Source organism: Odontesthes bonariensis, chromosome 5 (assembly GCF_027942865.1).
Source record: "Odontesthes bonariensis isolate fOdoBon6 chromosome 5, fOdoBon6.hap1, whole genome shotgun sequence".
In the NCBI taxonomy this organism is placed as follows: Eukaryota; Metazoa; Chordata; class Actinopteri; order Atheriniformes; family Atherinopsidae; genus Odontesthes; species Odontesthes bonariensis.
The window spans coordinates 12,829,078-12,846,487 of record NC_134510.1 but is presented as its reverse complement, the minus strand read 5'-3'; the positions used below and the strand labels follow the sequence as shown (position 1 = coordinate 12,846,487).

The following is a 17,410-nucleotide window of genomic DNA, read 5'->3' as shown; positions in this document are numbered from 1 at the left end:
TACGCACGCATTTCTTAATCTTTATAGTCACTGTCTGTTAGTTTTTTTGTTTTGTTTTATAAAGTGCAGTCTACAGACAAATAGAACAAGGTAAAAACTGGGTGAACCTGTATGAATTTGCTATATGGTAGCAGCATCTTAAATATACACCGGGCACACCACCCTCCTTTCTGACCAATCACAACTGCTGACCCAGCGAACGAAGAGAGACAAAAGACTTCTCACTCTGTCACTATTCCGGATACCACATTGAAAACGTTTCTGCTCCAGGTTACAATAACATTTTTTTCCCCTCTCGCTTTTTCTCTTCAATGTAAAATTCAATAAGAATAATTAAATTACTTTATCCAACATGTTTTCCCCGTATTCATTAAACTGTTTGAACAATCTTGGAGCTTATCGACTATAGTTTATGTCAAAACCCCCATTTGAAGTTGTTAGAATTCTGCAATTTAAAATAACATTTGTTTTAATCCGAAGATGAATATTCGTTGACAAAACAATGATTAATTAAACTTTGTATAACAAAAGAAACTTCCAGCACTGAGTTGGGTCAGGAGTTGATAAGAATTGTATTCCAGTTTTTCTCTACTGGAGTGATAGTCTTTTCGCGAATAGAAAATCTTCGTAGATTCATTCCTCTTGCCCTTCCTGTTCAGTCATAATAACAGTGATGGCGGCGGCTGCACGGTTCTTCATCCGAGGTTCAAACTCAAAACTTTCCATCTCCGGTGTTGGCACCGGGGCTCAGACCTCTCTCGGAGCCGTTTTTCTAAAACTGTCTCCGAAATGCAACTCCCGTTCAAAAACACAACGAAGACATGCAGCCCACTTTACTTACCACCCTGACCCTGTCCCGACACAATATGGTGAGTGGCGGGCTAACTGGCTAGCGTTTGCTAAGTTTAGTCATATTTACAGGACAGAATAATGTAAGTCAGCTCAGGAATTTTTTTCTGAATTTAACCTTTGACCCAGACTTATGAACACTGTGTAAACTGTTAAAAATGTTGTGTGTGTTGGTCCAAACCTAAAAATTTTCACGGAATTTAAAAAGCCACCTTTATCATTATTCCTTAAACACTTACAAGGTTAAAGTATTGATTGTCCATTTATCCTTTATAACGGCTGCATATTACGCTGTCAATTTAAGTTCAAATGAACGTTTTTTCTTTTATATTTTTATTTGTAAGTAAAAAAAAAAAGTACATTTGAGTAAAATTGTGAAAGGGAAAAATCGCCAAACGGTTGCAAGATAATAAGCCGAGCTACTACACAATGGATTCATAATCTTCATTCATAAGTCCAGACTAATCTTCTTCTCTGGTGACACTGATGCTACCTATTGAGATTTTTGGGGGGCAGTACTTAAATGAACATTTAATTTGACACTATACAATTCCTACAAGCTCGGAAGTCAAACTCTGTTATTGCCCAATATTCTGCATTTCAAGTTATGTTTTCACTTTTCAATATGCTGCTGTCAATATCATCTGTTTCCCTGGCAACAAAGCAAAGTAGAGTGGCTCTTGACTTTTGATCAGAAATGTATGTATTTTTTTTCTTTTTTATAGTTTCAGTTTTATAAGACCAAGCCGGTGAATTTGTGTTTCAGAAGAGGGGGGACAAAAAAAAAGCCGATAGTGGCACAGGAAGGTCAGGATGATCTCTTCTTTTGAAGAATGAAAGGGCCAATCAGAGGGGAGAGTAGGCGCTTTACTGACCGGCCTGTGACAGACGGCCTGTGCCGAATGTCTCCGCCCTGTGTTACAAGCCTTGGGTTGGCTCTCCGCCTGCTGTCACACTCTCTCTCTCCCTCTCTAACACACACACACGAACACCAACACCAGCTCTGGCTCCTTTCTGATGTTTATCATTATATAAGATAGTTCACACACAACTGAATGACTTGTGTCTGATGCCTCTCAGTGTGAGACGGTCCCAAACAGGCTACGAGCTCACTGATTGTGCCACGGTGCATTCGACCACCATGTTGACCATCATAACTATTCAGCATAGAACTGTTTGTTCTTTGTAATAATCAAATAAATCATCTATTTATTTATTTTTTTTGTACTTTTCCTGCCTCAAAAAGCTGTTGAGTGGGACTGTTGACGGATTAATTCCAATGCAGCCCATGCCAACTTTTAATTATTGCGCGATGTTCCTTTAAGAATATATATTTTCCTTTCATCTTTAGGTGCCACGCAGAAGATGAACCTGTTCCAGTCAGTCACGAGTGCCTTGGACAACACCCTCGCCAGTGATCCCACAGCAGGTAGGACACCGAAACAGGAAATGGAATTTGTAGGGTTTGTAAAATTGGTCTTGCAAACTCTCACAGAGGTTTTGAATGTCTGAATTTAGGTCGTCCAAGATCTTGTGCCATTTTTTTTTAGTTTTTCCCCATTACTGTGTTTCTGCACTTTTTGGACCTCATATATATATATATATATATATATATTAGGGCTGGGCGAGTTAACTCATGATTATCGCGTTAACTCGTTAATTATTTAACGCCGACAAATATTTTATCGCACATTAGCGCAGGTATTATTATTTATTTTATTATAGTAAAAGTCTGTTGCTCACAGGCTTTTATTTTGTAAAAGTCTGTTGCTGTCTGCTGCAGAACCGGAAAAGAAAGTAATTGGCGGATCCACCAAACATGGAGAAGGGTACGGAACTTTTACTCGGCCATTTTCATTTTAAAGTTCTTCCAGACGGCGGAGTCGACAGAACCAAAGTCATCTGTAAACACTGACAAGTTGAATTGTCTTCTCAGCGTAGTAGTTCCAGTCTAAAATATCACTTAAAGGCAAAACACACAACTGATAGCAGCAAGTCATTCAAGGAAACAGACAGTGGAGCGAGGCTTCTACATAAAAACTACAGAAAGATGCTGATGTTAAAAGTGTGTTTGCACAACAAATGTTATGGCACTTTCATTCATATGGCAGCACATTTAAAATAAAACTAAATGCTAAAAGCTATACACTACTTTTGGATTCTGCGTACAAATGTGATTAATCAGGGAAATCATGTGATTAATCAGATTGAAAATTTTAATTGTTGCCCAGCCCTAATATATATATTTTACAGTGAAAGTGTGTGAATGCCATTTTAATCAGTGTGTTTACATCAGTGTCTATTTCGGGATATGATTTATTTTTTCATTGAACATTAGAAACCTGGTTCTTCATGCCTGTGTGCAGTCATGTCTAAATCTTCAACATCTCAGCTCCTGTGTGGCCTAACGAGCAGATAATGTTCAGAAACCCCGGTTGAGGTGTTGACATGCCACAGAGTCCAGGTTTGTGTTGGACAATCCAGAGGAGTGTGTCCTACAAACCGAGAGTCACCAAAGCAGCTTTTGTAACCTGCACTGGAGCAGTTTGTGTTCCAAGTATCTGATGAAATCTTCTGCAAAAAGTCAGCCAGCGTACAGCTTTCAGATGTTAATCAAATGTTAGCATTTTAGTTGTAGTACAATATTCATTTTATGAATTTTTTTTGGATTTAGTCATGAAATAGTTTGTACATCATGAATTTTAACCCCCAGCAAAAATCTGACATTTTGACCAGAACTCTGCGCCCACTTAACTCACCGTGTAAAAGGTCAGTCGAGGGGACATGATGTGTATTTAAAGAAGCTTTTTCTTCTTAGTGGTAAGAAAGAAAAAGAATTCTATGTTTTGTGTCACGTTACCGTGGGAACCATGCGTTCAGTTGGTGACGCAGAATATGACTGGCTTCGTTCCAATGTCCCTGCCGCTCTCTGCAAAGGGGACTGCACAGGGTGTTAGATTCCAGCCACAAGGAGCAGAAACACTCAGGTCAACACGAACTGTGCAGTGAGCAGCTGGATAATGGGTCATTACTTCACATTAAGTCAAACAGAAAGATTACCCATCAGTCACTGCAGCTCACTTGAGTTCCAAACTAAAAAGAAATTGAGAGCTTGCGAACATGTTTTGTCATAACTGTAAATGTTCTCAGTATCGATGTGATTTTAGAGGAGACAATAAAACTGACCTGTTAGCAAGATAAAGCAACACTGTTTTAATTAGCTCAGCTGTAAAACTGTTAGCATTAGCTTTCAGTGCTAAACTTGGAGCAACAGTAGACATTATCTCAAGTGATGCATGGACAGAGTGCTGTCTGCATCTGGGAAGGTGCAGGGTGTTTGGAAGAGAGGGATTTTTTTTCCAAGGTAGCTTCCTTTAACTGGCATTCCCCAAGAAGGGAAGTTCTGCTTATGTACGCTGAAATGGACCGTTCTGTGATACTGATATGGTATCTAATTTAGGGCAGATTAGAAAATGAATGATTGTGACCATTACAGAATATTCGATTTTAAGTTATTTCACTTAGACTTTTGAGTATCAAGTGAAACATTTAAGAGCTTTCTGTTGCTGCTGTTAGACATCCGGCATGTCTGGATGAACTCACAGTAGGACTGTAAGACTCACAAATAACAACTTTCCATTGGCATTCCAACACCCCCCCCCCCCCCCCCCCCCCATATGTATATATACATACATCTAGATGTATGTATATTTATATATAGATTATATATAGATATATAGATTTATATATAGGCCGTTCAGCACAGCCTTCATTAGGCCGCGCTGAACTTGCTTCATAGTAAATCCTTCAGGTCTCTCAAAGTTATTGCAGCACCTTCTCCAGGTTTACGTAAGCTGAATGAATATGTTGACATGTCTAACTCATAACCAGGACGCTCCAGAAGTGCAGTCACAACCATGTAGACAAAGGCCAATAAAGCGTAATGACCTGCCCAGGGTGTGCCCTCTCTCTGGTCCAATGACAGCTGGGATAGGCTCCAGTGCCCCAGAGACCCTGATGAAGCGAGTTTAGAAAATAGATGGATGGATACACACAATGAAAATAAATGAGTCCAAATTGTGAAATTAATCTAAAAAAATTTATTTCAACAGTGCCATTTCTCAAAGAACCATTTTGAATTTGTTGAAGGAGACCTTTGTTTCCTAATCCCACGTTGCTTTGTTGTACAGACGGGGTAAAGCTTACATTAAAAGTGTTAACCCAGATCCTTTTGTCTGGAGAAACCCACAGCTGAAGAGCACATCAGGTTCGGTATCAAGACCAGAGACACGCTGATATGTGAACTGAGGAAACCGGTATCAGGTGGCCTTCTGATTGGTGGAGGACCTCTCTGCCCCGTAAAACATGGATGAGACGTGTAGGAATTACAAAATAAAAGTCCTGTTTTTATTATCAAACCTGAAATCAACAAAAATGGTCCTTTTGAAAGATGTCATTATTAAGATGAAAACATTTATTTATCAAACCATATCAGCTTATCTGTATATTCATTTTATTTGTCAATGTCAGGATTGATATCATGGCCTTTTTTTCATATTTATTTTCTATTTCTTTTTACCACCCGTTGCTGATTAAAGTGAAGTGTGTAGAAGTGATGTGGTTCCATGATGTAAAGCTAGATGTAAATTGTGTTGTAACTGTTCTTACAACATTTTGAACAGTTGAAATATTTAGACGCGTCTCCACAGCACACATATCTGGGATTGTTGGTCTTCCAGGATAGTTTTTAGATACTGTTTAAAGAAACAATGGAAATGCGGAAAAACAGGCTCAACATGTTGAAAGATTCTTTAAAACTAACCAGAGAGCTGTAAGCAGCTTTTTAGGCTGTGATTTTTCCGGAAGGATATTTGCTGTTTGTGTTTACACTTTTGTGTGTGTGTGTGTGTGTGTGTGTGTGCTCAGAAACGTGCACATTTGACACGTAAAGCCCTAACTGTCTTCTGTTGTTTATCTCCAGTCATCTTTGGGGAAGACGTTGCCTTCGGTGGAGTATTCCGCTGCACAGTTGGCCTGAGAGACAAATATGGTAAGATGCTGTTCTCCTTTTAAAACCGCTTCGGGTCCATAGTTTGTGCCGCACGGTTTGACCACTAGATGGCAGCAGAGTATTATAAAGAGCCCAAACACCTACTGCTCACGTCGAGTCGGGTTAAGGCTCACTGTTCCCCCAGAGGACCAGAAGGATCCATTTGCACGTTTAGCATGTGCAGCAGGGCAGTATTACAGACTCATTGTTTTTCCCAGCAGCTCTCAAATGTTGCTTAGATTCGATCCGTGCATTCAGAATAATAAATGTTTATGAAATTGAATAGGATCTAACCATAAAGACAGATGGACGGCAGGAGAAGCAACGGTTTGATTCACTACAGAAGTGGAGGCTGTATCTGCTTTAACTCTTGTGAAGCCACGCTGTGCGACAGGAATCCAGTGAACTTGGCCATGACATGGTCGGTGTGTACAGGCTGTGCGATGACAATGAATCGCATTTGGCCGTGACTGTAAAAAGAGATTACAAACTTCACATTAATGTAAAGGGGGTTTTATGAGCTGACCGAGAGGAAATAACTGGGATTTTTACCGCGGTGATTTTATCTTTCGTTGGTTTTCTACTCACGTGGGAGCTGCAGTTTCTCTCAAAATCTCTCGAAACTCGACCAGATTCGCTTTATTTTAATTCAGCAAATTGCCTTCAGCTCATTTGGCCTCTGTCCACTCTGTTAAAAGCATCATCTGTAACAGGTCATCTTTCGTCTGTGATAGCTAAAAAAATCGCAGCATTCACTGGAACCTCTAAATATAAGGAACCATTATGCCTTGTGCAAAGTGAATTGCGTATCAGCAGATGCTGTTCCACTGCTGCCTGTCTAACCTCTCTAATGGTTTATATTTGATAATAGAGGAATCGCAGGTGTTACTTCTTCTTCTAATTAGCTGTTAGTAAACCATGGCAGATTTCAACTTGCACCATTATGACTGGTAAACACCGTGCGTGATTTCTTAATCGTCTACATGGTGTCATCCGACCCGGCGTGCTTTAATTAACCATCAAACTACAGCCTTTCTGTTCCCCGCTGCACTCGGGACTAAATGTTTTCTCCGCTAACAAGGGCATGATTGTTCATACTAAGCAGGATCAGTTCTGCTTCGCATGTGTTTCCTGCAGATTAGACGCCCCGCTGTTGCCTCTCACTGTTGCGTGTCGTATGCAGGCTGATTGCAGGGCTGCCACATCTTTAACAATAAGAACAGCAGCTCTGCAGGCATGTCTTATTTCCAGAGCTCGGTGAACCCAGGCTCCACTTGGCCGGCCACTCTACGCACTTGATCTGCAGCATATTTGTTTTATTTTGCTTCGGTGCTAACGCAGACGCGGTGTGGTTACCTCATGATGAATTGTGGGAAACGGAGCTGCGGAGCCTCTCTTTATAACTGGATGAGACGACAGTTTTGATGAGGGATAAGCCGTATTTTAAATATCTTTATGATTGAACATTAAGATACACAGTCTGCTGCCGCTGCTGTTGTTTGATTTATTTAAGGAAAGCCAGAATCTTCTTCCAGGTCCACACAGACTTGATGGTTTTTTCAGCTGTCAAGAGTTTCAGTGGACATTTAACTCACAAGCTTCATGTATATCAGGAGTTAGTCCACATCCGCTGCGTTCTGCTTTTATGACAGCACAACCTTTCCGCCTCCGCCAAGCCATTGGATGGGAGGACGCTGTTGCCCAAATGTCTGCAAGCAGAACCGAAAAACATGCACATGTGTTCCTTTTGTAAAGTAATGGATTGTCAGCTTTATGTTAAGTGATTAACTCTTGTTTTTAACAGATCTGGCAGGTCCAGGTTTGGAAGTTTGGAGTTTCAAATGAATGCGTTTGATCAGAGAAATGCCATGATCCAGATGGCGTTAAACAGCTCACCAGGTTTCAGCTAAATTCAGGTCTCTTAAAACAACAACTTAAATGTTTTCCTTGTTTATCATCGAGAGAAGATATGCTCGAAGACCAGCTTCCTTGTTTTGAGTTCACTTTCAGTCATTTTATAAGCTGCTTTCATAGCGAGAAGACTCAAATCCATCCTACAGTTGCTGGCTTTTCCTTTTGTTTTCATTGACGTCAGAAGAGCTGACCTTTCGGAGAGGGATCATTATTTTCCATCTCATCCTTGTGTACAGTGACGAGAGCAAAGCTGTTTTTATCCCTCTCACTACAGAAAGGGGTGATGCACACCTCTGCCACCCGCAGCCATTACACAGAACAGAGGTTAATGCAGGGCGGACACCGTATGAATGGCTTTTATGAGGCTGATGCATTCACCTCGGTGATGTCTCTCGCTCTCCCGCCGCTGGCTGCTTGCTGCCGGCCACCTCTGAGTGCCGTTTCCCCGAAAACAAACAGCGCTCTGCCCAGCTGTCCCTCTCACCGACGCCTTTAGCCTTTTTCCCTGAAGGCAGTGTTGTTGTCAAACAGTCGGCTATAAAAGTTATTCGACATCCGTTTGAAAATTGCTCTCTAGAGTATTGAAAAAAAGAGGCACAAATGCCAAAAAACTCCACTTATTAGCTGTTGCTTTTACGTGAAGCGGCGCGTTTGGGTTCCTTTCAGGCGCATTGCACTCTGTGAGCGCAGAGGTCACATAAGGGCAGAATTTCACTGCTCCAAAGCTCACTTCCCAGCAGAAGGACAGAAAAAGACCATATTGGCAAATACACAAAGATGAGAGCAAAAATAACATTTGCAACCCAAATTTAGCGTCCCACTCTTGTGGTTCTTTTCCAGATTATAGGGTGGAGGATGGAAAATAGTTTTGTTTCTTCAGTTTTTACATGGGGGTTGCGTGTGTGAATCACTGGATTGGTCGACTGCAGTTGAGGAGAAGCTTGTCACTTCATTTATTTAAGAACCACAGGGCATTGCAGTAGAGGTTATACTTTGGAGGCTCATCAGTCTGATGCGAGACGTGTCTGGGAAGCACTACTGTTTCATTTAGTTGCGATCAATCATCCCAATGTTTGAATTTTCTTGGCCATTCATCTGTACCAGCTGCAGTTAGGATCATCACACCTTCAGCTATAGTTTATAGTTCAGCTACATTTTTCCTCCTTCTCACTCAGTACCTCCTGGTTGACCTTATGAAAGACATATTGTTTTGCCCCTGGTTTTTCCTCTCTGTTCAACTTCCATTCCAGGTAAGGACAGAGTCTTCAACACTCCTCTCTGTGAGCAGGGGATTGTGGGATTTGGCATCGGTGCAGCCGTTGCTGGTGCGACAGCCATTGCTGAGATCCAGTTTGCTGACTACATCTACCCAGCATTTGACCAGGTAAGGCACGGGTTCAGAGGGAACCAGTGGATGATATTTACAGATACTTTTGAGGTTTTTGTTTAAGGAGAAAGGGTTCCCTGCAGGCTTTTGCTTTGAAAATCCTCCTGCTGTAACAGATTAAAATGAGGATGCACACTCACCATCCAGATATTACTCGAATTGATAAAACTTGCTGCTTATTAAGGTGCTTTTTCTTTCCGAACAAAATTCTTTCCTAGAAAAAAAAAAGAAGAAGCTTGCGGCAATTTTCCAGACTTATTATTCAGCTGATCCAGCACACAAAGCAAGATCAGCACTGTGCATCCAGCTGAATCAAGGCACATCAGTAAAAACAGAAGGATGTGGTGAAAAAAAACACCACGGGCGTCAAACAAATATTTCATTTTGCACTGTTAATACATTCCTGAGTGACCTAACTTATCTTCACACTTTCCCATCTGACTTACCTTCTTTAGGAGGAATATTCCTTCATAATTGATGCCACCTAATGTTGATAGTTGATGTAATGATACTATGATGTTTCTTTTAAGAGCAACGAATCAGATCACAGGATTACAGTCGCCGTAAAACAACTGTCTATGTTCCTAAAGCCCTTTTTACCATTTGGCCGTAGCACCAGCAGCACGACCAGTGTTGTGGAGCTGTGATCAGCCTGCAGGGACTTCTTCAAAGCTCAAGTAGAGCGCCTTGGTGCTAAAAAGCATTAATTCCCATCGGGGCACAACATGCTTTTCTCTGCGCTGTTCTGTTTTCTCTGCTATGTAGATGAGCTGCACGGATGCACATCCTGATATGGTCAAATATAAGCAGCAAAGATTTGCTTATTTGACGAGGTAACAACTTACCGATTGTTTGAAATGTAACACATTAGTATTCTAATACCTTAAAAAGTCACTAGTTACCCCCAACACTTGTTCCTCCGAGCAGCGACTGCGATAAAAGCCTCTGCCTGTCAGTGCTGTCAGGAGTTTTTCATGCGCCATCACAAAATTAAGTTCATTTGACCTCTAAATAAAAATTTGTTGAGCATGACTTGTGACAGAAATGGTTTCATACATCACTACATAGCATAACAAAATCAGTAGAACAGTAGAAGAGCTTTCTTCTGATGAAGATTAACGTGACTTTGATGGGTGGAGCAGGGCTGCCGTTCTGTCATGCAAACACGGTGACACTTCTGTCGGTCTGTGAAGTCTCAATGCTTTGTCAATTCAGCATAAAACAGTTAACGTGTGCTTCGTGCTGAGGGACAGTAGATTACATCTGGTGTCAGGCCTGACACCAGATTACATGGAGTGGGCTTCCTCTCTCCGTCTGTGCTCTCACTTAAGACGATGCACTCCGAACTGACCTTAGAGAGACATAAAACCCAGAATTAATAGTCCAACTAAGTTTAAAGTAGGAAAAATTTGGACAACTGCTTGGATGAAGCCCAATTTCAGAAACTGTAGATGGAAGTACAACACACCTGAGGTCAAAGTGCTTGTTAAAAAGAATGTAGCTTTGAGGAGAATAGCAAAGAGAATAGCTTTGCTTGGGGAAACTGGGTCCACTTTCCGCCGGTGTGGTCTTGATTCATGAAAACTTTCTTTGACCTTAACACATACTAAAACTGTGAGGATCTGCTGCTGGAACATCACAGCAAGAACACCCCAAGAATGCCAGAATCTGGACTTTTCAGCTTCACGTCTGAAGAAGCGACCTGGGTCACTTTCCTGTAAAAGCTGCAGCGGCAATCTTACTGGGAGCGAACATTTATTTATCAAGTTCAGCGAGAGGCAAAGAGACCGGGGACCCTGAATAAGGTTTTTCTGGAGCTGGCAACATCTAAACAAAGAGAGAAGCCGATGAGTTCGGGATGGCATCAGCTATTCAGCAAGCCTAAATATGAACTGTGACAGAAAGCGTTTGAACACTGAGACAAAGGACGCCAGTGCCATGTAATTCACAACAAAACGCACATAGACCGCCTGTAGTAGACCCCCCCCCCTGTCCAGAATGGGTTGAGTGTGCTATATTAATGAGGAAGGACTTTGGCACCATACATCAGTTGGTATTCTCTCCAGTCATGCACAGATTTTGAATATCTTCCATTTGTGGTTGGTGGAACATTAATGCAAATGGGACCCACATCTGAATGACAGGATTCAGTCACTTTGACAGGCCGACTCAATCAGCAGTATTGCACATCACTTCTAAAGTGGCTTTTGTGTAACGCTTCATAATCTTTGGTGGCATTAACCTGAATCTTCTTTGGTCTCTTCTCAGATAGTGAACGAAGCAGCCAAGTACCGCTACCGTTCGGGCAACCTGTTTGACTGTGGGAACCTCACCATTCGGGCTCCGTGGGGTTGTGTCGGCCACGGATCCCTTTACCACTCTCAGACCCCCGAAGCCTTCTTTGCACACTGCCCTGGTGTCAAGGTCAGTCACGCAGACAAACAGAAAACATGTTTCAAACGTTTCTTTCTAAAAGGTTTTTGAATTTGCTAATAGCCACTTAAGTCACTTTAAAGCAAACCTGAACCAACTAATCTACAATTTACATTGAACCCATTGAGACAAGAGGCAACTTCTAAACATGAGGACAGTCTCTCAGTCTCATATGTTGCATCATGTCTCAGAGGGTTAACGTAGCGATCAGTGGGGTTCCACTTATGACTTGATGGGGGGGTTAGTCAGCTATAGGGATAAACTATCATTTTGCCACACTTCAGTTGGGGAGTTTCCCACGAATGGTGCTCTTGCTCTTCGAAGAAAAAAAATCCATCTTAAATTTTCTTCCTCTGAAATATAACTTCAGTGAAATGATGAGTCTGTTTTCAGTGTGTACTGAATATGTGGAACTTTCGCAAAATGATGACATAAGACAGTCCAATGAGAGCCGTAAAGTCTGTCCCCTTTAACTTTGTCAGCGATCACTCATTTTAAATGTCGCCGGAGCTCAGTACACAGTGTTTTCACGTACTCTCAAGATACTAGAGGGGCGAAGGGTGGCCATTTATTGTGAATGTGTTCAAGAAATAGCTACTTAAAGGATTCAACTTTCTGTGCTGGAACCAGAAATCCCACTTTTCCAACCTAGCTATAACTCAAAGAACTCAAACAAAGTGGAGGGACGGCTGATGACTGAGGTCGGAGTCGCATCCGTTCAGTCTGACAAGAGTAAGAGCAGGAAGTACTTGAATAAAAGAGAAATGACTGTACACTTTGACACTGGCTGAGAGCAACAAACACGCTGTCTTTCTGCAAAGGTCAGACTGATAAATGCTAATATTTGTGCAAATTATCAGCCCTGGTCACTCCATCACTCCAGGGTCAGTCCTGACTCACAGCCTTACAGCCCTGACTCAGTTCTGGCCAGTCAAAAAAATTAACAAAAGATTCAATCTGCCCAGCTGGACAGAAGAGGAGACATAAATGTAAGATTTCAGGAAAATTGGAGAGCTCCTTTGTTGTTGCTTCAGCTCCTGTGTCAGATTAAGTGTTGAGGAGTTCCAGTCAACACAGCACACTTTGATATGAGATGTCGGCGGATTAAAAGTGTAACATTATTAAGTCTGTGATGTGCTCCTCAGATTGTAATCCCTCGTGGTCCGGTGCAGGCCAAAGGGCTGCTAATCTCCTGCATTGTTGACCAGAACCCGTGCATTTTCTTTGAGCCCAAGATTCTTTACAGAGCAGCAGGTAAGCCCGTTTGTTTTCATAAACATGAATGTGATATCAACATGTTTTGTTTTATGGGTCTCTCTTCGTACCTTTATACGTTCGCCTGGATCCTTTACGGAAAGCAAATACTCTGCCTTGTAGATCTGAGACAGTGGGCTCCTTGTATGACAGACCGCAATCATGAAAGAGTGGATCTTCTTGTGTTTCAAGGTGCTCGTTTGTAGCCAAGGTGCAGGCTACCGTAGCTACTCCCCGCCAGCTACGGAGGGAGTTTAGCTCCCAGTTCAGCTAAACTGGGAGCTTCTTAGCTAAACTCCCAGAATCAGTTTAGCCAAGATGTCTTTTGAATCAGTTGCATTAAGTTCACCAGCTTACTCTGTTGGTTGTAGGCTGTGATAGACGCATGGTTCACCCCATCACCTTCGCTTTACCAGGTGCACGATGGTTCTGTGTAGCAAACCATTTGGAGCATCGGCCCCTTCATGTGTGTTGGAAAATGGCTTGATGAGCTCAGCAGGACCACAAGTGTGAAGCAGACCGTCGAAATGGGCCGGGAGGTGTTTACAGTACTCAGCTCAAAGCCGCTCTCCTTGTGAGCAGTGAACATCAGTAACTTTGGACCTTCAAAAAGGTTTCCCGCAATATCATAATAAACTCTTAACACATGTTGGCAACTGTTTCAAAACAAGGCTGCCTGAATAATGAGTTGATATCCATGATTTAGGTCAGCGACGAAAGCTTGATTATAGGAATGAAAGACTCTCTTTGATAAGCTGAGATTGTGCAGCGTGCATGCTAACCACACCTCCGTCATATGCTCTGACAGAAGGGCTCAGTTAAAAGCGTAATGGTAACACAGACATTTTAAGGATGAGGCACGTGTTCCCAGAAAAGCACTGAAGACGTGTGGGGTGAGCATGAAGAGAAAGCTCTCAGGCGTGAGCCACCTTGAGATCGAGAAACATGCTTTTACTGTATCGTGAGAACTTGTATTCTTTTTGCATTCAGTCTTTTTGGGATGACTGGGATAGAAAAGATTTACTATTTATATTTACTGATGCATAGTTAGAGTTCTAAGAGCTCAAACTTTTTATGCTCTTTTTGCCAACTGTTCAAAATGTCAACTAACATGGAAAGAAAATGGGATTTAAGTCAGTATCCATCAGCTAACAAGCTCTGACATCAGTCAAATGAATCAAACTGGATTTCCACACCTCGGGAGTGACTGTGCCCTGACTAATTATTATTTGTAAACCGTTGGCACCTCTCAGGCTCACCTGAGTGGTCGCCGCAGTAACCTCTGTCTTAATAAGCTTCATACCAGCACATCAACAGTGTAAAACACACCAAAAAGCCGATACTCGTTTTAAGGTCATTTTATCAGTATCGATGTCTTCAATATAGCACAGCTGTGCCATCATCATCTAATATAAAGCTGTGTGGGATTTAGTGGCTATGAAAGAACTGATGATGGATACGAGGATGTAATGTAAGAATCATCTTACATCTTATGTGGTGCAGCAGTGTTTTTTTAGTTTTTTCTTTTATATTGTGTCTCATTTAAGGTGCTGTTTACACATACCCGGGTATTTTGATAAACGAAGACCTTTCCCTTCGTTTGTGCCTTTCGTTTATACACAAACAGAGTTTTTTCCTCCGAAAACGAGGCATAAAAAAAACTCCGGCAAAAGTGGAGATTTTTTAAAAACTCCGTTTAGCGTTTGTGTATAAACTGGTTGAAAGAGACAAAAACGGAGTTTTGGGCAATATCCGCGGTAAAAGACCGACGTCCATTGTTTATCTGGCAAGCATGGAGGTACAAGTAATAGAAGCATTTCAGTTTTTAAGAGCTATACTCGCTTGTGTGCTTTTGAAAATTAAAGCCATACAGTGTATTGACCAACAAAGACGCATTAGGGCTCGGAGGGCAGCAATTGCGGAGCTTCTTTTGGCAGACAGAGCCCGGCCATACCACCGCCAGCGACGGCGATTCTGGGTTAGACCCGGACGGACTGCTATGTGGTGGGAAAATTTTGAAAATGGCCTTGTTGTCCCGGAGGTATGGAGGGAAAATTTCAGGATGTCACGATTCTGGCTTGGCGTAATTTAACAGCTCTTGATAGCGTATTTATGCTGATCAATATAGACGTGTTTTTTTTTTTAAAAACCGGGGCTGTGTGCACCTAGTTATTTTTGCAAACGAAGGTTAGAAAATATGCGTTTATCAAAATACCCGGGTATGTATAAACAGCACCTAAGTTTGTTATCCCCTTGAGGAGGAATGTGACGGTACTTCAGTAATGTAGTGTATGAATGTAGGAGAGGTATTTTCTGCTAGAATAATGCCAAATGCTGTACAATGCAGCCATGTGAAAAACGGAGTAAACCCTATTTCTCCTGTAAAGTTTTAATTTCTAGACATAAGAAGAAGAAAAAAATGCGGTCCTTGCCAAGTAAGAGGATTAGAAAAATCTAACCTGAGATGAATAGCAACACATGACATATTACACCGAAGCCGAAACGCGAAAGTAGTTTTTAGAAAAACAATGTACACCCCATGTTTCAAAAGCTTGTTGAATTCACGTGATTGAATGATGTTATCAGTAAGCACGTTTACATGAAACAAAAAAAAAAAAAAAAAAAAAAAAAAGACTTTAAAAATGTATCTGGACATGTCAGTCCCACTTAAGTGATACAAAATCGAACCTCTCCAAACCGGGCTAACACAGCCGGATAATGCAGCAGTGGTTTAATTTAGCCCTACCTGTATATGCTCAGCTAAACTAGTAAGTGGATATAAATACAGCTGAACTCCCAATAAAGCTTTTGTCATTTCTCTGTTTCTCTTGTCAGACAGCAAATGCCTCAAAAATGATCAATAAAAAGCAGTCCGTCAGGACTATGTGCCAACTCACGGTTGCATAAAGCATTTCCTGACTCGAGCTCTGCTCTAATGAAATCCTAATTTTAGAACTGCAGTGTCATCTGACGAAATCACCCTCCAAGTAACTTAAAGACAACATCTGTCCTGTGAATCCAGCTATACTTACAGGTGCAAACTGCCAAAACTTGTGCTTCTATAGAGACGCTCGCACTTGCTGAGGATTAATCCATCAACTGCATTTGATTAGCAGCACCTGGCTCTAAATTATCCTACTAATTTCTATTGAAGCAGTAAGGGTGTACTTACTTTTTCATACACTACGTCTGCATTTTGGCTTTTTCTTTTAATTAAATAAATTATGACCCGTTGGAATATGCCACAGGTTGTTAACCTGAGGCTGTATTTGCCTAATCATAAGACCGAGTAAGGAACAGAATGTATCTTCCGCAGCAGGTTTGCAATTGAAAATTGAAAGGTTAAGAAACCGTACTTTCTTTTTCAGCTAACACTGAAGTGTTAACAGCTGCGGTTCCTTTAAGGCTGGCTCCAATAAAGTAAATCCCCATGGGCCTTCATATAAGTTGGATTTGGTGGTATCAGTGGTCTTACTGTCATCATCAGCTGGTCTTATGAAGCAGAAATGAACCCATCGCTTGATAATTCCATCCTCAGCCATTAACGTGTCTTTGTTTCCACCCGCTGTCACACACTTATCACACAACATTGCTGTCTTTTTTTTGGGCTTTTATGCCTTTAATTTTCAGTTTTAGAGAGACAGGAAGCAGGGGGTAGAGAGAGGGGGAACAACATGCAGCACAGGGCCGTCCGATGTGGGACTTGAACCGGCGAGGACCTCTTGTACATGGGGCGTCTGCTCAACCAACTATGCCACGGACCATCCTCAACATTGCGGTCTTTGTCAAACTGCTTTGAGATGGATGGTTGAATTACACATTCCTATTCTTGAGGGCTTTGTGCAGACGTGTTACAGGAGCGTATCACAACGAGGGATAACTGGCATCTAACATGTTCTCACAAGCATAAAAAGGGATGTTCTGCGTAATGTTTGAAACCCCCGGTGCTCCTGTATGTTGTTTTGTCCTGCAGGGAAAGCCTCTATCATGGATCTTCCAGGATTCGTGGAAGAAGGTCCAGAAATATCTTGATTTTCTGAAGGGCTAATGCAAAGTAGCTCTTGTGCCATATGCCTTGAATGAGTCATGTTCAGATTGTTGCAGCATCTCCCTTCTTGTGCACAGGAGGATGAAAACCACACGTTTGGCCTATTTAACGTTTTGTGGGGCCAGAAATTGTGCTAATTATACCGTAATCTAGTTTTCATAATTGAATTTAAGAATTCTGAAAAATGCCATTATTTCCCTCAATTGACCAATTTTCTCACAACTGGAAGACGAAAGTAGGCCTTGCGTATGATTCACCAGAACACTTGATGTTGTTTTAACACAGTGAGTCAGAATATGATTTCCCTTTTTTCCGTACAGCTTTGCAATAACGGAGGCCATACATATTTTTCAGAAACCCAGTATAATTACTACTGCTCATTCTAATTTTTGACTTCTTGCGCTGCCCTTTGGGATTGCTTTTAGGAGTTTAGTTCATTCAAAATCCACTCACGCTTTAAGATCCCGTGCTCTTC

At 41.6% G+C, this 17,410-nt stretch overlaps 1 protein-coding gene across 1 annotated transcript in view; it reads left to right on the top strand.

Moving 5' to 3' along the window:
- Window positions 1–642: 642 nt before the first annotated feature.
- bckdhb (branched chain keto acid dehydrogenase E1 subunit beta) overlaps window positions 643–17,410 on the top strand; it is a 54,907-nt gene continuing 38,139 nt past the window's right edge. The window contains exons 1-6 of the mRNA XM_075464910.1: window positions 643–869; window positions 2,201–2,278; window positions 5,831–5,899; window positions 9,064–9,197; window positions 11,469–11,624; window positions 12,779–12,887. Of these exons, the coding sequence (XP_075321025.1) occupies window positions 674–869; window positions 2,201–2,278; window positions 5,831–5,899; window positions 9,064–9,197; window positions 11,469–11,624; window positions 12,779–12,887 (742 nt within the window). The 5' untranslated portion in view covers window positions 643–673. The remainder of the gene's footprint in view (window positions 870–2,200; window positions 2,279–5,830; window positions 5,900–9,063; window positions 9,198–11,468; window positions 11,625–12,778; window positions 12,888–17,410) is intronic.